This window comes from Antechinus flavipes, chromosome 2 (assembly GCF_016432865.1).
Source record: "Antechinus flavipes isolate AdamAnt ecotype Samford, QLD, Australia chromosome 2, AdamAnt_v2, whole genome shotgun sequence".
Classification (NCBI taxonomy): domain Eukaryota; kingdom Metazoa; phylum Chordata; class Mammalia; order Dasyuromorphia; family Dasyuridae; genus Antechinus; species Antechinus flavipes.
Window position 1 is genome coordinate 591045696 of NC_067399.1, and position 21796 is coordinate 591067491.

The window sequence follows — 21796 nt, forward strand, 5'->3', positions numbered from 1 at the left end:
ACACTGCTATCAGTCTGGTACAGGCCCTCATCTACTTGCCCGGACTGTTATAATAGTCTGCTGGTTAATCTGCCTGCCACAAGTCTCCCCACTCTAGACAAAATGAGTTTCCTAAAGCACACATCTGACTTAAGTCACTCCTCTACATATAATAAATTTCATTGGCTCCCTGTTATCTTGAAGAGCACATATAAAATCCCTTTGACTTTTTTTTTTATTTTTTTTTAACTGAAGCAATTGGTGTTAAGTGACTTGCCCAGTGTCACACAGCTAGAAAGTGTTAAGTGTCTGAAATCAGATTTGAACGCAGGTCTTCCTGACTTCAGGGCTGGTGTTCTATCCATTGTACCACCTAGCTGCCCCTATACCTTTGGCTTTTAAAAGCCCTCATAAATTGCCTCTTTCTACCACTCCTATCATCTTTACTCTCCTCTAAGTCCTCTGTAATCCAATAATACTGGCTTCATTGCTGCTCCTCACAGTAACAATCCATCTCCAGACTGCATTTTAACTAGATATCCAACATATCTCGAATTCTTTCTTTATCTCTGCCTCCTGGCTTCCTTCAGGTTCCACCTCAAATCCCATTTTCTGTAAGAAATCATTCCCTTTCCTCCACCCCCATAGTTGTTTGCATGTTGTCTCCTGCAGTAGTGAGTTTCTTAAGAATTGGAACTGTTTCTCTGAATCCCCAACACTTTGCACAGTACCTGGAGTGTAATAAATGTTTAACAAATGCTTGTTGATTTGATTTGAAATGTCTTGTCTATATTCAGATAGTAAGGAAATAGTCGATTTGGAATTCAAACCTAAGGTTTTAGTATTGTTTTGTTTTACTTCAAATCCAATAATCTTTCTACTACATCATAATCATTCTTTTAAAATTTCTCTGTGACTTTATCACAAATATCATGCAAACTATTTCATTCACAATATACAGCTGTGCTGTAAATAACTCCTACTCAAAACTTAAATATTTGCATTTGAATTACTGATTCTGTTCCTAATTAGTAAAATTACTTGGATTCTATTGAGGTTTTTGTCCTTCATACCTAATTACTTCCTTTTTATCCTTTAGTGAAGCAATAGTGCTGAATTTGCACATCTAGTTACTTCTTGGACATTTGTTTGTGCTTTCAGAAATCCAGGATCTTATTTCAATAAAGGAATAATAACTATGTAGCTTTCAGAATGGAAATTTGTCTTATGTGGCTTTGATGGAAATGAAATTACAATTATGCCAAGTTTTTTTTTTAATACTTTAGACAATGACAGGTTAAGTGATTCCCCACCTTTCTAAAGTATAATTACTCCATTTGAATTTCCACATATAGGAAAAGGAAAAAAAAATCACCTTTTAAATACTGGTGTCTAGTACTGTCCCCAAATGAAAACAGATCAATACTTTTAAAAGATTTTCTTAAAGGGAATGCGATATAGAATGAAATTACTAGCATTGCAATGTCTTCATTGCAGGAATATTTGCTTTTAAAGGAGGATTTTCTGCATGAAAGTAGAAGATCTCAAATGAGCTCATGGTTCACATCCTAGGGCTTCAACACCTCCTAAACAGGAATTTTGGACACTAGTTTCACCTCTTTTCCCCAAAGGGACAGCAGCATCTGTTTCTCCAGGACACTGAACCTTCAAAGGGTTGGTGACTTATGAATCATTTTTCAAGTTAGGAATGTAGCTGATAATGACTGGCTTTGGCTAGTTATAGAATTCTGAAGTGGAACTTTATGAGGCTTCACTGTTATCATGTCCTGCTAATAACCATTGTTAACATTTAATTCATTTTAGGTGTATCTTGCAACTTCTTTGTATGTTTATTTGTAGTAAATATTCCATTTACTCTGGGTTATCTTACAAACATAGCACATATATAGAACTACTTCAGAGAGTTATTTCTCCCTACTTTTTGGTGAAGTGTTCATATGCAGAATCTGTGATCTACAGTAATTCTTATTCATTTGGAATGTAGTAATTTGTTCCTGTCAGCACAGGCACTGTTTTGTTGTTTTAAATTGCTGAGTTTTGTTTTTGTTGGCATGTTCCCCAATACAAATTGAGTGGCTGACAAAAATCTATTTGTATGACAGTTCAATCTAGATAGGTGCTCTCTGTTGCCTAACGGTACAATTTGGGGTCCCCAAGATCAAAGCTGACTGAATGCCAGGACTGGAGCAGAGCTTGTTTGTGCAGATAACAGAGGTAATCCATATTCCTCAGGTCCACAAATCAAACAAACAAAGGAGAAATATGTATACACATCAGTTTGTTTGTGATGATTGTCTAGTAGTTTTTTTCTAATAACAAATGGGAATATCTAACCTATGAGAACAATAAGATTGCTGATATGAGAGATGCTTCTATTTGAAATTAAAAGGAAATGCCATATTGACTTATAAAGACAGACAGCGGTTTGTTGCTTAAAAATTTTCTCAGGGTATATTGGCTTTTGTTAAGGAAATTCTCCTTCCATTCTAACTTATAGCTATTATGAAAAAGGTTGTAGCTTGAGTCTTTTCTGTGGATTTTAGAGTTGCCTGGGATGGAACTGAAGGGGCTCACTTTTCTTATCTAAGATGACAAGTCACGATTTTGCCCCTGCAAACTTCTCTGTATATTTCTCAAGGTGTTGATAAAACTTTTCTGTGGAAATTATCCCACAAATATAATTTGTGTATAATAACTTGGTTGAAATTCAGAAAAAAAGTATAAGGAAAGAAATTGAGACTATTCTTTTATTACAATTTACAGGGAATAGGAAGGCTTTAGTTTAGTTTTTCTGTGGCATAAGGTTTTATAACCTCCATTTTTGTCTTCTACAGATTGTAGCCTATTGTTTTATTGATACATGAATGTAGACCTAAATCTTGAAAATTTTATAAGCCAATTGGCAAAAGTATAAATCAATTGAAAATGATATGTAAACACAGAAGATGGCATCTATAATAACATAACTTATATGTAATTTCATCTTTTTAAAATATAACTGTAGCTATTAAGTACCAAAGATATGGGATTGAAGAAGGATCAGATTGAGGTAAAATTTTTTTGAGGGCAAATTTTTTTCAGATTTTTAGTTGTATTTTGAAAGGGATCAGAAGAACAAATTGAATAGGGGAAGAGGAAATTAATTCATGCTAATTGTGAATTTATGGTTTTAAAATGCTAAATTATAGGTAATATCAGAAAAAAAATTAGTTTTGTGTAATAGTGACCTAAAATAACTTAATATTTAACAATAGAAACAAAGAAGATAAACTTGAAATATTTTTCTTTTAAATATGTTTATTTGCTATATAATAATAATTCTTCTCACTGGCTAAAAGTTTATACTTCCATTTAAAGACTATTCTGTGCTTTTAGATATTGGAAAAATAGCCTAAGATTGGTATATAAAGAAAATTCTAATAGATTTAATTATCCTATTTAAGAAAAATTAGGATAAAAGATTGTGAATTATTTATAAATTATTTTCTCCCCACTGGATATAAAAGAATAACACAGAATCTGCTTTTTGAAATATAGCATACTCTGAATATTATTTTATGATTATATGCTATCTTATCATAAAACTTAATTTTTTATTGATTCTAATTGCAGTGCAGAAATTATTTTGCTATGGGTATAACCATTGTTTCTCACTAAAATTTACTAGATTTTGTTTTGATACAAATATTGCATAGATATCTTAAAAGTTGGTACAATAATTCATTTTGGATGGGAAAAAATCATTATTTTGTTGAGGTATTTTGGAATGAAAATGGTTAAAAGAAAATCTTCAAAATTTTGTGTTTAATTTAAAACTATAGTTGATGTGTCTATATCATTGTAAGCACCAACACAGAGCCCCATATTATATAAAATTATGTAACATACACATTCTTTCCAGCTCTTGTATTACTTAAACTCTACTGATTCTTTTAGAATGGCAAAATTTAGGCTCATGTATCTCAAGGTAATAAGGATGGCAAGATTCCATCATAACCAGTCTTTAGTTGAAACCTGAGTTTCTTCTATGAGATCAACTTCCTTTTTTTTTTTTTTGTTTTTGTTTTTGTTTTTGTTTTTTTAAATTAAAGCCTTTTATTTTCCAAATATATACATGGATAATTTTTGACATTCACCTTTATAAAACCCTGTGTTCTAATTTTTTCCTCCCTTCCTCCCCTCCCTTCCCCTAATAGGCAAGTGATCCAGTATATGTTAAACATGTGCAATTCCTCTATACATATTCCACAAATATCATGCTGCACAAGAAAAATAAGATCAAAAAGGAAAAAAAAATGAGAGAAAAAATTCAAGCAAACAGAAACAAAAAGAGTGAAAATACTATATTGTGGTCCACCTTTAGTCCCCACTGTCCTCTCTCTGGGAGCAGATGGCTTTCTTCATCACAAGACCACTTGAACTAGTCTGAAACATGTCATTGTTGACAAGAGCCATGTCCCATCAAAATTGATCATCATATAATCTTGATGTTGCTGTGTATAATGGAGATCTACTTTCTTGATTTTGTTCAAGATTTCTAGAAACCCTATTTAGGTTAGTATTGATACTAGGGTCTAAATTCAAGACCTTTTTCAATTTCACCAAATACCAAGGCAAAATAGCTGTGCAATAGTTTCTAAGCACTAGATGAACAGCTGAAAACTAAGAGCTATCTCTGAAGAATGTTATTCCTAGAAATCATGTATAGTACAACTAATTTCAATTCACTTTATGATGGTATATAGACTATGATCAGTCATATTTAGATATAATCTTCAAATATCAAATGTATTCTCCCAAAATTCACCAATATATGGCATGCACAGTTTCAAGGGCATAAGCAGTCTTTAATTCTAAGAAATCCCTTGAGCAAAAGTAAGCCATATTTACAGGGATGATTACTTAGGAGAAACAGTAAATTGATTTGTTATATTGCAGTTTTATGACTTTTGAATAAATCATTAAAAGGCATATGATATGTGACAGTAGTATATCTACAACATACCATACTGCATGGAATTTGGCAATATCGGGGTTTTAGATTTGAATATGCTAACAATATTTTTAAAGCCTTCTTTCATTTATACTGAATAGATTTCAAGAATAGTGTTTATACTATTTTCAAGTCACTTTCTTGTATATCTTATAAGTGCTATGTTATATGTACCCTGATGCTGCTTAGTAATAGATGTAATAATCCTTTCAGGTGGCTATGTAGCTAAATTGTTCTAGATGGTCTGAAAAAGGTTAATTTCTAGAAATAACTAGTTATATCTACAAATGATATGACCTACTCTGTAAGATTAGGTCTTTGATGAAATTAAAAATTCTTGACCCCCCAATAAGCTTTTATGACATTTATATAAGTAAATATTGCTTTTTAGATTTCATTCACCAGCAACATGATCATCTTGATAATCACTTTTTTTTAATGTGGAGTTATTATGGTAGAACTTATCTAATGTATAACAGAGTGAACCATCTTACAAAAGCGTGAAGTATTGTGGATGTGGGAAAGGAATGATAAAATATTATCTGGGCCTCAGTGTGACTTTGTTGTTGTTTCAGCTGTACCTCATAACCAGCTCTACCTTGTTACCAGTTCTGTTTCTTTGGGCAAATTCATTTTATCTGTCTGGACCTCAGTCTTCCTTTCTGTAAAAAGCAAGATGTTGAATAAGACTTTCTCTCTAATAGTCTTTCATCCTCCAATAGGAAAATTTCAGGGCAGCCAGGAGTAAAGCATCTCTAAGTTTTAGAAGCAAGATTGTGGCCAGATTAGAAAATGTTATTAAGAAATCAAATAGGTGCTTAATAAATACTTATTGATTAAATTGAATTGAAGGAATGCTTTTCATTGTAATTTCTAACCATGCAAATAAAGCCTTCTATTTCTATTAGTAAGTTATGTGAATTACTTTATAATTATATCAATTTCCATTTTATTCATTTTCTCCCTTTCAGTTAGGAATAAATCATCTCCTGAGTAGTATACACACATATGTAGGAAAATTTTTCTTTCCAGTATGTAGTACATTCAATATTAACCTTTTAGATATTTTTTACTAAAGTACAACCAGTGAGATTGTTTATTATTTCACAATTAAGAAACCCTACACAGCATTAATTCATTAATTCATTATGTGTTATATTATCCAGAAATGTTGGAAATTATTGTTTCCTCATAAGCAAATATAGTAATTTGCTGGTGAGCTAACATGAATATAGCCACAGTCACACTTTTTGCTTAAAACAGAATCAGATATATATCTTAGTCAGAAGTACAGTAATACAAATTTCTTATGATGCTTGAAATTTGAACCTGCAATTTCACATTTAAACTTAAAAGCACTAGGGAAATGAAGGCACTCAATGTTTTGATTTCCTGACTGTCCCATTTTGTAGATCATAAAATAATATAGCATTGAGACAGTCTGGGTTTTCAACATAAATACAATTCAATCCTGTCTTTGTGAAATGTTTTTATAATTATTAACATCTATATGTGTTGTGTTTACATATGTGTGTACATTATTATATATTAAATAACTATAGTAGTTTCTATCAAGTAGTAAAAAAGGAATAAAGTTACATAAAGTATTTACGTATCTATATGTTGATAATCACAACACATAAACATTTATGTCATTAAAAAGCTAGAAACCCATATAATAATAATATTAGACTGTGTCAAAAAGGAATACATAGAAAAAGGGAAAAAATCCTAATCATGGATCCCCTTTTTTCCCTTTTTCCCAACTGAATTCAGGTCTATGGCCTTTCAGATCGGATATCTCCTTCTGTTAATGCATGCCAACATACAATGAGTTACAATTTTCTTACAGGTGACCTGTTTTCCCTACCATACTAGAAGGCAGGCTAGCAGGCTATGTTAATATTAGCCATCTAGGTGACATGAACATGGTCCATTAGCCATGCATAGAACTTGGTTGTTGTTTTTCTTTATTAAGTTGTAGTGTTCACCAACATGTGATATGTATAGTTTCAAGGGAATAAGCTTGACCTTTAACTCTGAGTTCTCCCTTGAGCAAAGTAAGCCATATTTAAAGGGATGATTGCTTAGGAGAAACAGATTGGCACTTATTCAACAGGATACTTCCCTGCAGTTATTTTGTATTATCATTTGTCATTAAAAGTTTGATTTGGTCATATTATTTTTTATAAGACCAGAGTTTATAAGGCCATAATGACACAAAGTTCTACAAAAAACCTTTACATGTACTATCTGGCAATAGTTATTTCTATATTTGAAGATTCATACTTGATTAGAGTGGTATAAATAATTTTAACCAAATGGCCACATTGAAAACTGCTAAGTATTTCATTGTAGATTGGTTTAATTATTGAATGCTAATGGAACAAGAATTCATAAATATTTTGTCTGTGGTTGAATATTCCTGAAGTCTTCCCCCCCCCCCCCACCCATCGCCTTTGGTTTTTGACAACATATTGTTACTTTTGATATTGGTATTTATATACACATATGCATGTTTCCATATACATGTATAAAGAATCTATGATAATAAGTTATATATCCATATCCATTTGTGTATATGTAACATATATATACATATATAAAGAGAAGACGATTGAGAGAAAGGATAAGAGAAAATGAAATTATTTCTATTGACATTCTCTTTTTATGGTCTTGGAGTTGGGATATCTTAGATCCAAATTTAAATTATATTATCTTAATACATTATTTGTCATCTTGGTATAGCATAGTTTTCATGTATTAACAACAAAATACCATTTGCCCAGTAGTTTACCTTGTCTTTACTTCATGTATGTGTTAATATATTTTAACCTCAAATTCATTCGATAAGAAAATGATTCAATGATTGTTGTGTTACAACAAGAAAAAAATTAATAAAAATTCCATCAAATTACTTGGTACCAACATGTCGAAGTTACATTTCATGCCTAAATAATCCTCTTAAGATGCTGTAAGAAGAAAAGAGTGTTGAGACTGGGAGAATAGAAGTGAGGTTAGAAATGGGTGCTTGTGCACTGTCAGAATTTAATCTAAAATTAAATGTATTTGAGAAAATGCTATCTCAGCATTATTCTAGTGTTTTGTTAAAAATGGGTAATGTGTGATAGAAAATAAATGACAAATATGGAAAAGTTAGTGATAAATATTATTGTAGATGTATAGGACATGATAGAGGTATCCAGAAATATTAATTTATCACACATAGCAAAATTGACTGCATATAAATTCTTGCACATTATTAAATATATTCAAGTTAAAAGACATGGCAAAAAGCAATAGAAGAGTATAGATTGTTTGCCTCATTCCTTTTAGACATGGAGAAATTCATAAGCCTTTTTCCCTCTCATAAACTGGTTTGATTAGTGTCTGGGAAAACTTCCTTAGTTGTAAAAATCATGCAATATTTTATACCCAGTATTTGTATGACAAATTTTTACAAAGGTAATAACAAAAAACAAAACAAAACATTATTAATGTTTGTGAATGTGGAAAATACTGATGAGTAATAGAAAACAAGGAAAATTAGACCAAATAGAATGAAAGAGGAGTTGGAATTTATTGACCCAGATGTTTAGAAATAGATTGAGCACTTTTTTCTACAGTTATAGCTTATTTGTTTTGCCACCTAAAGCTACAGTTGAATACTATGAAGATGATTTCTCCTCTTTTCCTTTATGATGTAGTTATATAGGTATTAATTTAGCAAACTATCCTGTCTTCCAGGTGGGAACTAGCTGATTTTATTGTAATACCAGATCATTACTTAATTCATATGCAACATAGCACAGCACATGGAAAGCATTATAAATCTATTTACAATGTGGCTGGTCTGATGATAACATTGTATTAAATTCCCAGGTGAGGCAATTTAAGCAATTGCTTTGCCATGTGCATGCCATGGAAATTAACTTCTCGTATGCTTTAGTAATAAACCAACTTCATTGTTATGCTTATATTAGTGGTAGATTGTTGAATTCTCCGTCTGGTTACATGTACCCTACTTCACATGTAGAATCATACAGGAGGTGGTACAGCAGATCACAGTTCTTAATTAGTTTAAGCTAAGTTAATTCATTTTGTTTCTAATTTAGTAGTGCCTGTCCATGAACATATTCAGTTCAGTTGGGAAATGTTAAGGCTCGGGTCAAGTAGACAGATTGTTTCAAGCCAAATTGCCAGACAGAACTGAGCAAGTGTATCTGTTTGAACTTGGCTTTAAGAAAATCAACCAATCAGTATGCAAAAATCTCGTTCATATACCAAGTGAGAACTGCCTTGAATCTGAAATTTCCCCTTGCAACCACAGGCTCATTTTTGTAATCTCCAGAGAAACTTTGTGCCTCTAACTTGTTACAAAAGATAACCAGTACTTTTAATTGTCCTCTGTCTTTTTAGGCCTGCATGTAAAGCTAAAGATTTTGAGTGAATGCCAATGTAGGTGTCCTGATGGAATGGATAACACAATTTCACACAAACATACAACTGAATGTGAGAAGAAGCAGTGGTATTTAACAAATCTTTGTTGGAAAATATTGTCAGTTGAAGCTTTTCAACCCATATGGCACAGTCCAGAAATTTCCCTGGATTACAAACTGCATAGAGCTTCTCTCTTCTCCAGAAGCTTACATATGAAGCGCCAGCAGACAGTGGTAACTGACAACTAAGACTAAAAATGTTGACAATTTCTTGATTTGCCTGGTTAGCTTATGTATAGAAGTCATTAACTATTTATAAAATGCATTATGAATTGGGTTCCTTCAAACTGGAGCTGAGTGTGTGACATTTCCAGCTCAAATTCTCATGCTTGCATTTGGCTAAAGTACAATTTTATATACAGTTGATGGAAAAGTAAAAATATTTTAGTTAGGATTATCTAATTATAAGAGATAATTCATTTTCCATAATTTTGAATCGTGAATATTGACATACTCTGTACTTATGGAAAAGTTTTTAGTTTTTTTCTTTTTTAATTAAAATCAAAACACTTGCTATGAGAGTAGAGGGAGAGGGAGAATCCTAGTCAAACAATGTAGAGTTCAAAAGTATTTGGGTTTTTTTTTTTATTTGAGTAATTTTGCAGTCTTTTAATCTGAAGTGTTATCTTTTCTCTCCCCTAATCAGCAATTACAAAAACTACATTATAATTTTTAAATTTTTGGAAATCTTTATGAGGAGGAAAATAGAAGTACCCAAAGATAGATAAATAATGATATAAAAAGCATTTTTATTTTTAAAAAAACTCATTCATTTAAATATTTAACTCTTCTTTGACCTGTATTGTACTATTTCTATAGTTCTTTCTGATATTTGAAATGACCTATGCTTTAACATAGTTAAATAAAATTAAAAATAGTGATATAACAAACTATTTGTAAGTCCATGTTTTTTTAAAAAATTATACTATGTAGAACTATCAAAATGCTTCTTTCAGCCTTCCAAATTGCAAAAAAAAAAAAAAAAAAAGTTTCAATAAACATATCCTAAATTTGAGGAAATATGACCCCAAACCAGCTTACTAAACTGATGTTGAACATAAGCATCTTGAGTCCTGGTCTTCAGATGAAGAAATGGATGGTAACCAAAACAAGATAGGATAGTTATTGCTATACACTTGTAATTTCCTTTCCTTTTTGAAATATATCAAATAAAAATATGACAATAATGTAATTGAACAATCTATGCCAATTTGTTGGCTTTTGGGTGAAAAAAGAGAAAAACAAAAACAATCTCCAGATGATATTCTTGCATACTGTGGAATGTTTTAGTCCCCTATAGTGATGAAATGAATAATTAAAACGGCAGCTCTGATATCACAGCCTGTTTAAAGGTTCTCATTTCCTTTAATGCTGTTGAATACTTTTTGCTTAGCTAGTTTGAAACTGCTGTGGCTGAGATCTCCAAATGGGCAAAAGAAAGATTTGGCATGATTTAAATATTGTAGTGGGTCCCTGATGTGTGCTGTCCTTCTACATCAGCTTTAATTTCAACATGATTCAGTATTAAATCAATAGACATGGCTAGACAAGAAATAATTCATTGTAGGGGAACAAGAGAAGAATTCTTTTTGATAATGGTAATCAGGTGCAATCTGTACATTAAATGATGAAGTTTGCTTCCTCATCAGCCCACATTTAACTTCTCAGGCTCAGTTTCTCCTTTTATAAAGATTCAATCATGTTGTTTACAACTTTTATCATTTGCCAATATGCAACATCTATTTTGACTTATTAATTGATTATATGTTAAAAATATGACTTTAAAGCTGCCACTATTTTCTGCAGTACGAAAAATCTGCAGAATCTATATATCCTTTAAATATATGATTATGTGGTATTATAGAACACTGGATTTCAAGTCAAGAGACTCATGTTTATTCCTGGTTCTTCCCCTGACTTTAAAACTTGGACAAGTTATTTAACATCTGTGAGGCTAATAGTCTAATAGTTTCCTCTTTGTAAAATGAAGGGAATTGGAGTATGTGCTTTCTCAGATCGCATTCAGTTCTAATGTTCTGTGATTCTTTCTTTAAAATATCTTGACAATTCATTCTGCTGAAAAAGAAGTGTCATTATTTAACTACTCTCACTTACCATTATTTATATTTTTTGTTTGTTTCAGTTTATCTCTTATATACCTACATGGAGTCTTAACATATACTTCAATAAGTAGGGAATTAGGAGTTATAATTCTAAAGGGACGAATATATAGGGGAAAGGAAGTAACTGTTAGAGAAGCCAGGTGACCTGGTGTCTTTTCTTTATTTGTCTTTGCTTAGCCATTTCAAAAGTGGGCAGGGTAATGTAACTGTACTGGAAGTAATGATGTTGAGGATAATGAGGAATAGGTCGTTTCAATTTAACCTTTTGTCTTCATGATTTCTTAACATTTTCAAAAGTGTTTTTTATTTGAGGAAAACAGAAAATACTTATATAAAAGTATCCTTCATGGTCTAAAAAGTCTATTGAGTATAATCACAAGTGATTTGTCTTAATTTACTGGATTATTAAATTTAACCTGTTTTGTATTTTACATGAACAAGCACCTGAGGCGTGAAAAGCATCTTCCCTCATCCCCATAATTTTTCATCCTTTCTTCTGGAGATCATCAGAAACTGAAGACACACTCCAGTTTTAAACTGTGCTTAAAACATTGTTTTCAGATGGAAAGCTTGTGAAAATTCCCTCTTCTCTTTAATGCTATCTCAATCCTGATTGATTTTACAATTTGCAGGGAATATATTATGTTATTACAATAGAAGTCACTCATGGAAAAGACATATATCATATAGTGTATCCTAAAGACTGCCACATATCCTTGCCTTTATCACAACCAGGAGCCTTTTCTCTCTCAGATAACTAATGTTTATTTCAACTTAATTAAGTTTTAAAAAATGATATATAATTGATAGTATACAACTCTTTTAATTTCATTAATGATAGTGAAGTATATTTCTATTTTGGAGGATATTGTTGAATTGTTAGCAAGTTTTGTTTGTTTCAGATGATTTTCATTGAAACTCTCAAGTTCAAAACTTTCAATAACTTTGACTTGCAGATTTTAGCAAATAGGTATCCATTAGGGGGCTCCCGAGGTTTAAGATGATCAGCCTTGATACCAATAATGCTTCGGCTCCTTTACTTCCTAACGCTTCTCTCTGTCTTTTTGTTTTGTTTTGTTTTACAGAAAAGGTCACGGATCGCCTACAGTGACGAAGTACGGAATGAGCTCCTAGGGGATGATGGGAATTCCTCGGAGAACCAGGTAGAATGCTAATCAGGAAACCCCGGTGGGTGGCTGGAGGGTGAAGGAGGTCAGTGGCACACTGGGCTTCTCAAGCTGCTCCTTAACAGCATTAGCAACAACTCATGTGGAAGTGATACTGTTTAATGCAAAGCTGGAGTCTTAATCAACTTCAAAATGTTTCTTGGAGATCTTACATTTAACCCTTTACCTTGTGATCACTGTCTGCTATCTTAAAAAAAAATCTTTTCTTCTCTTTTCTTTATTATTTAGTACTTAAAGAATAACTTGAAACACACTGTTTGCAGACAAAGACAAGGTCTTCACCTCAAACACAAGTAAAAGGAATAAAAAAGTACATAATACAGCTTTGATAATAAGGTATTATAATTAAATCAACACTTAAAGGCAAGAAATGAGAGTAAGATTTAACAGAAGACTAGCCTCCTTATTATTTGGCACTTAAAAAAAATAATAAATTTACCAAAATCCAGATTTTAAGTGTAACACTGTGAGAGAAAGCAGGGCATTGTCATAGAGAGTATATTTGCATAGAAATCATTTTTATGACAAATATTTCTTTGAAAATGTTTTATGTCACTATAAAGGATCAACATAATCCCAAAAAAAGCACAATTTCTTCTACGTCATATAGTTTGACTGTCAGTTTCAATTAGGGCCTAAATGTTATCCTAAAGATAACCAATCTAATGAAATTCTTCCTTTGTTTTCTGAATTAAAATTGTAGCCATCTTTAGACTAAGTCGATATATTTAGTTAGTGTAGGTTAAATTTACAGCTTAAAAAAAAATAAGGAACCTAAATGCAGAGACTAGCTGCAAAATATTTCTCAAGTAGTTTTACTATCTTTGATACTCCAAAAGAAATAAATGGTACAGAACTTGAACATATTAATTAATATTACTTTGGCAAATATCATAAAGATCTTTACTTTGACCAAACTGAAATGTACATGTCAGCTCTCTTCAGCTAAACTTACATATTGTCTCATGATAATTTTATAAAAATTGCACATTTCTATTCCATTCTACTGATTAGATATATTAGAGAGTGATCCACACCTGCATGATATTAGCGTTTATCTATTCCAATATTGATATCAGGAGTCATTAAGTGTAGAGTCTTTGTATGTGTTAATAAGATTTTTTTTCAAAGGGAAGAATCACCAAGTTAGATATATTTGCTTTGTATATAGAGTCTTCCTTCTCCATTCCCCAACCCCCCTAATATTTAGATGTTATCAGCATGGGTTCAGACATGTAAACATGTTAAGATATGACTTGGGATTTCGGGCCCTTGACTGAAATGTGAGAATACCTAAGGAAAAAAAAAGTGTTTTGAGTACATCAGACATAAAAGGGGACTTGTGATTAAGGGGGTTTACTCATAATAGATTAAATAATGTGTAAGGATGAGAAGAAAATATTCTCTTTTTGTGTTGTTAAAGAAGGTTTAGTGTATTCATAAGTATTTAATTTATCATGATTTTATTTCTATTTTTGCTACAACAAAAGCATTATCTTGCTTTTAAACCTCCCAAATGATTGAATGCATATTTCCCATGTCAACTCCTTTAAAAGCTATAGATCATCCCCTTATTTGAAACTACTGCTTAATGTAGAAGAAATAGAGTAGGGGGAGTTTCTGCCTGGTTCAGAATCTTTCTTTGTAACAGATGTTGTAGTACTGTGACAGTGATCCCATTTTTAACATGTTCTCTTCTCTCCATGGACATTTTATGTACCTCAAACGTTTGCCTCATATATCTGTAAGCCTGATTTTTTTTTCATGCCTAGAGAAAAATATTCCACAAAAATAGGGTGCGTTCATATTTTCAGAATTGTTCAAATTATAATCCTGTCACTTTAAAGTGATTATGCAGAATTTTCTCCTGGACTCAGATAAAACAGGCTTACAGATTCTGAGACTGCTTGGAAAACCTGAAGTTCAGTTGTAAGGAACTGTCACTTCAATAAATACAAGTGTGATAAATTATAGTCACAAGTATATGTAGCTGTTAGATTGTGACTTTTGTGAACTTTTCAGTATAGAAGTAGATTTAGGTGGGATAGACTCCCCCAAACTCAACTTTGGGGGGATATTTTGCTGCCAAATCATACTTTTCCCCAGTTAATGGAAGAAAATCATTGAACCTGGCTTTTATGAAATAATTATTCCAGAGGAATATATTCATACCCCCATCTCATCCACAAGCAGGTGTGACCACTTTCTTATGTATCATTCTGTATTCAGATTCTAGAATAAAAAGTGCTATTCTTTTAAAGAAAAGGCTTTAACTTGGGCCTGAATATAAATTCTCTTACATCAATGATTGAGAAAATAGATGTATATTAGAACTAAATACACACGTTTTACTATGATAAGTTTATTTTCAGAGACTTGATTAGGTAATACATAAACTTGATTTTTGGCATTTCCAATGCTTAGATTGAAATTCTTATGTAATTTAGATAAATACTTAGGGTTGAGCAGAGTATTATTGTTGTCTATACTATACTATTATTGTTGTCACCTAAGAGTGAATCCTTCAAAAACTTAGTAGACTGCGAATTCAGTGGCCATTCCTTCTTATTCTTTCAATACTTTACAAAGAAATGACATGGTACATAAAACTTTTATAATAATATGAAGGGTTATAATCTGTTAATTGACTATAAATATATTAATTTACTTTTAAGTATGTAAAAATTATAGCTACTGTCCTTGCTAAAGTATGTCAAAATTTCATAAAATAAGAATTTAAAAAATGGTATCTTTGATGTCCTTCATTTGACTACATGCTGTTTTAATAAAGTAATTGCTTTGCTTTGTACAAATTAATTCATTCCTGATTCAAATCCAGTGAGTACAATCAGATGGGGCTCATTTCACATTTACAAAGGAGAAACAAAAATATCTACTCTGCATGTTAGAATTGAGTTTGGATTATCGACTTGCCCAGGAATTTTGTTTAAGCATTATTAGTTTCATTATTTTCAAATCATATTTGCCATTCTGACTGGCAGCCTTTATTAGTGCCTTATAAGAGAATATAGAGTATAGGATATATAGTTCTTGGATATAGAGATCCTGTATTTGCAACAATATCTTCATTTTAATATGCATTAAATTATTTCAGTTTAGTAAGGATCCATTCCTTTGTTCCCCGCCCCCCCAAAAAAAGAATTTATGAGATTCAGTTGATGTCTTTTTGTATTAAAGTATGATGATCGACATTTATAGAAATCCAACCTTTATTATTTGAATTAGAGTATTTTTATATTTTCCATATGCAAAATAAATTGATTAATAATGAATCCAAGACAATCCCAAATGTGTTAGAAATTAAATATATTCTAACATATTTACAAATATTTGTTGAAATATTTGTGGCAAACCAGTATTTTGCTGAAATATGATTACTTAATTTCCTAACTACAAGCTTCTCTTAAGTTCTGATTTGGACTTGCTGTGCATAAAGTGTGTTAAACTTCAGCTCCAGACCAGGGGGTGAAGTCGGTCAATTTAATTCCCCAAGATCTAAAGAAGGTTGGTATCATTTCATATAGCCCTGGCAGAGCAGATCATTACCAGACACAAATCTGTTCGTTACGTGCTGAGGGTTTATAGCAAAATAAATAGACTGTCATCATAAGTTCAGAAAATTGTGTGTTAGACCCACGATAATGTGTAAAGGGCGTTTAATAGAGTTCAGCATTTATTCGTTATCTGTATGCGGACAGAGACGGCAGTCGTGTTATCAGCTTTAAAAAATTTCGGTAGTTTCCTCTGTCACGTGATGCACCTTACACGTACACACACACACACACACACACACACACACACACACACTCACACAGAGGCATATGCGCGCACACACTCTCACATGCTCTGAGACGCAGTTTTGTTTTAGTCACAGCAGAAGGGTTAACCACAAGAGATTCCACTGGTTCAAACCAGTGTAAACCAGATTTTTTTGGCCTACAAAGGAGCAGATTACCTCTTGCATCAAATTCTGCATTGAAAAAAAAAAATCTTTGTTTCAAAAAGAAATGTCAGTTATCGTAACCTAAAATGGTGCCTGTATGCACTTTAAATGCATTCACAATTGAGCACATGATGAACTTAGTCAAAAATAAATTTATTTTGTTTGGTGCTAGTTTAGTTGTTAATTATAAAAAATTTAAACATCTTTTGTTAATTTGAATAGTTCTCAGTCTAAACTTTAAAAAAAAAGACAAAAAAAAAAAAAAAAAAAAACCTTCTATTACCTAGCTTAGCCACAAATCCTTTGCAAAGCTTAAAGCCAGCCATGCAGCACAAACAAGATAGAACATTTTTTGTTTGGAAACTATTGAAAAAACAAATGGAGAGCATTTTTAAACACTCATTGATTATGGCAGGGTGGTATGCCTCAAATGGTCTCTATTGCAGAAGAGTAGTTTTAAACTTTGGCCCTTTAAGTATCATAGTCAACTGAAAAATAGTGACCCTAGAAAGAAAAGATAGCTGTGTGATCTGCTCCCCAATCAGCTCTGTTTGAGGCGAATTAATGTTAGCCTTTTTTTTTTTTTAAAGGGTGAGGAAAAAAGAGAGAACAGTTTATGCTAGGCCAGGCACTTGAGTTTAAAATGTAACTTCTTGGGTTAAAAAATAGTTTGTTTTTTTTATTTTTATTTTTTAATAAAATGATTAGAAGCTTTCATCTTAACATGTTGGGTGGTTACTGAGTCGGCAAGCTTGCTAGTTGCGTGTAATTACAACCACTTGTACATTTTGAAGAAAGAACAGTGAATTTTCTTAAAAAATAAATTCATTTGGCATTTTTGATATAATAGATTCTTACTCTTCTGTTTTGTGAAATGGTTCTACATGATCTAATATATTACTTGTTTATTTGAAAATTAGTTATAAAATAAACGAAGAATCAGAATAATTTTGGTGTCAAAAATGTAATAGTAGCATACATTCTTTTTGATAGAATTTTGGCAAACTTGTTCTACTTTTGCTCCAGAAACAGTGATCCAATTTGATGAATTGTATGAGATTAATATTTTTATAAGTAAATAGATTTAAAAACTAGTTCTGTTAGATTTACATGTGTTTTAAAATTAGGTCATATGTTAAATGAAAAAATAAATGAGAATGCAAATTTGAGGCTTGTAGCAGTTGTATCCTTTATATTTTGTTGTGATAGTCTGTATTTCATGGTAAGAAAAAGAATGAAAATCAGTTCAACAGTTTACTGACATTTAATATGATTTAGGACTCTGTCAAAAAAGCATATCAAGATGGGGAAGCCAGATAACTTGGGCCTCCACTTTTCTACTTTGTAAATAATTATTAATCAACTTTGTATGTGGTATTTAAATTAAAAAAAATTAAATGACCAAAGTATCATAGAATTTAGCAATATCACAGTTATAACAAGAACTTGATTTTAGTTTGATTTAACTGAAGAGAGTCTGAAATATAAATAAGTTCAAAACACTTATTGTGTAGAGTTTGTTAAATTTGTAAGAGTACTTATTCAGATTGAAATTTGAAGATATTTTAAAATAAAACTACTGAGTTCATTTGTACAACTTCACCAAAAAAAAAAAAAAAAAACAATGCTAATGATTACATTTATTTCTAACATCAATTAGCTTGTATTAAATGAATCATGGCCTAAATAATCATTCTTTTTCGTGATGTAGTTTGTTCATTTCGTTAAAGAAAACATTCTTACCACTTAATTCTATCCTAATAGAAGAATAGCACACATGTTTTGTAGCTAATGTGTAAATCTTTAATTATCAGTTATTAACAGTGAAATAGTACAAACTAATAATGTTTCATTTCTTGTAAAAATAGAAATCATTTGTCAAGACCTCAAATAGAGAAACATCCTAAAAACTTGTATATAACAAAACCTCTTCAGTGGTACATTCTTAGAAGAGAGGAACAGCAAACTTGTTTTTTTTTTCTTTATAATATAGACTTCTATGAAGTCATTCCCCTTTATTTCATGATGGTGTCTTAGATGTACTTTAAAAGAGAATTTCACACTATTCTCTTTGTTTAATGTGACAGTGTGAGAAAGTGATCTTTATTCGTTCAAAAAACTCTGCGTGTAGTCTATGTTTAGGTTCTTTTAATGTGTTTGTCTGTGATTTTTAAATGCTAAACATGTAAACAGATAAATTGTCAATGTTAATTCTGTATCCTGTCATACAACTGATCTTTCTTTCCTGCCATTTCTTTCCTTTTTATCTTTTTTTTTTTTTTTTGGTGCGTTCATGTTGCAGTTGATAAAATTACGTGAAGAGGTGAGTACTTTCTAGCTTTTGTTGTTGTTGTCTGGCTTTTTCATAAAGCTGAATTTCTAAATCTCAAGTAGATCTCTTGGTTCAGTGTTACAGTGAAATTGACAAAGCACAGGTATTGATTATATTGCTTAAAACCATCCTCCACTTTATGCTTTTCCTTAATAACTCTATATTTAATAACACCCACCATAGTTATTCATATTGCTTAGTAGAACAATGGAAATGTAGGCATATTCAAAGCAGGATAAGGGATGAATGATAAAACTATATCTTAAAGCTGTATTTGCATCATCTGTGAAATTTAAGATTTGCCAAGTTGTAAAAACTAACTATATTGTTTTTCTGAAAATTGATTAGGGGAATATCTTCATAGTATTCTAATTAGCCTCCTGCTACTTAAAAAAAGAAAAATCATTTTCTTTACCTTGATATTGCTAAATATAATATGAGATCCTATTAATCTATAATTCTCTTTGGGGAAATATCTATATTATAAATGCACTACTGGCCAATGTGCCCAGATTCCTAGTTTTATCAAAAGCCATTTTTATTGTTATTGTTAAACAATATTTATTTTATAGGAAAAAAGCATCAAAAGTGCCATTATTTTTTGCAGTCTATTTTAAAGTGCAGTTGACCATTGCATTGCTTCTCGTGTCCTCTCAGTATCAGTGAGGGCATATTTTTCAGGGGCATATGATACAATAACAATTACAATTACTATGATTTTAATGAAGCATGATTGATCTTTGTTGCCATCAACTTTGTGTTGAAACAATAGCTGATATTATAGTTTTAAAATTAATTTAAAATTATATATTGTAACAAGAGCTGCCAGAACTGTTCTCATGACATCTTAACATCAATATTGAGGAAACATTTGCTATAATGATTTTTTTGTTGTTTTAGGAATATATAATGTTGATTTAATGTTGATTTGTGGACTTATGGGAAATAATAGTTTTCAACAATTCTTTCTAACCAAAGTACATTATTGATGTATTTTCATTAATAAACAGTTGCCAGAAGGAAAAGTGAAGAAGAAATGTAGGCAGATTTCCTCTCTTATATCTGTCTCCTATTTCTAGTCCCTACACATAAGCAGATGATTATGTTTAATGGATTTGTGTAAACCAAGTCCTAATACATAACAAGTAGAGGACATTGATGATTCATTCAAACCTGCTTCTTCCATAGGACAGTATTCTTCTATCAGTATATATATACTAGTTTGGGACATTGTAGGCCCAGATTCACATTAAGGTAGCTTTAAAAATTAGAGCTTTGAGTTTTCAAATGTTAATGGAATTAATGTTAGAACTCAAAGTCTTGATCAATATGAAGAAAATAGGAATCTCTATTTCTCCCCAAATTTGTCAGTAATATGTTTACTGAAATGTGTCATGTTGCAAATAATAGCTTTAAAGGGTAAGTGTTTTCTTCAAAAGCCCTAAATTTGTGAAGATGAATTTTACGACAGGAATTCATAGGAAAAATTTGGATATGTTGCATTTATATGTATATCACACACACATAGGTGTGTGTGTGTGTGTGTGTGTGTGTGTGTATTATATATATATATATTTACTGTGTCTTATTACTTAGAATTCTTCTATTATTTACATTGGCAGTGTTTCCTATGTTAATGGCCCTTCAGTGCATGGTTTTGAAAACTATAAACTATAATGGAATTGTTGGAAATATAAATAGATCATTCAACTAATGGAGTTTATCCTGTGAAATATATATTTTAATTTACTTTGTTCTGTATATTTCTAGACTAAATTACTGTGCTGCCTTTGCCTTAGTTTGTGATGTATTTAGAGTATATATGATACAGCTAAAGTATTAATGTTTCTCATGTAAGATAAGCAATCAAGGCTTCTTAATAATAATTTTCCAGAAGAGGTACATATACTTACCTTTTGAGAAATTATGATTTGCCATATTTGGAGATAATGTGACATCTACTACTTTATCATCCAAATGCTCAATTCTAATTCACCTATGTTAATGGGGTAGTCTTGATGGAAGCTGTGTGTTAGTATAAATCAAGATAAACTTCTTTGACATTTCTAAGCTCTCAGTTTGAATCCTGCTCTAAAAATGGCTGAATCACCAGCATTTCATATTTGTACAGCTTTCTCATACTCTGTCTTCAGCTCGTGCTCATTCACTCTGCTGTTTTAAAAGAGCTGAGAAGAAGAATGAATTTGTGAGAGACTGGGGAGGCAAGTTGAAAGCATCAGATGCTACTGTAGTGTCTTGCCTTTCATTTTCAGAGAACAGGACAACATATAACTTAGGGGAACAATATGAAGTAGCAGAATGGATACAAGAACTTGATTTTGGTGCAATTTAAGTGCAAATATTCTAAAATCTCAAGTGAGAGCCATTTTTAATATGGGTGTTGAACTAATTCCTCTCACGTGAAAATTTTTTTGTGATAAAATTGGACAATTCCAAAACACATTCATTTCATTCAGTTTTATTTCATAGGAATGTACACATTGAAAGAGAATTATTATCTTAGAAACATAGTTCCACTATAGCATTAGTATTTCATATAATTTGGTTTTCTACATTTCATGGCATTAATTTTTTTATTATTTAAAGTTCACATATCTCATATATGTAAGTATTGTCATATAATTAAAATAGACTGTCTTTTATATCAATTCCTGGAGTTAATATCAGTAATAGCCAA

General features: G+C 31.3%; 1 protein-coding gene across 4 annotated transcripts in view; it reads left to right on the forward strand.

The window, feature by feature from the left end:
- Positions 1-21796, forward strand: part of VTI1A (vesicle transport through interaction with t-SNAREs 1A) — a 424902-nt gene that overhangs the window by 78740 nt on the left and 324366 nt on the right. For 2 of the 4 annotated variants that reach the window (XM_051981417.1, XM_051981415.1), the window contains exons 4-5: positions 12701-12778; positions 19069-19089. In XM_051981417.1, the coding sequence (XP_051837377.1) occupies positions 12701-12778; positions 19069-19089 (99 nt within the window). The remainder of the gene's footprint in view (positions 1-12700; positions 12779-19068; positions 19090-21796) is intronic. The other 2 variants (XM_051981418.1, XM_051981416.1) reach the window with 1 other exon arrangement.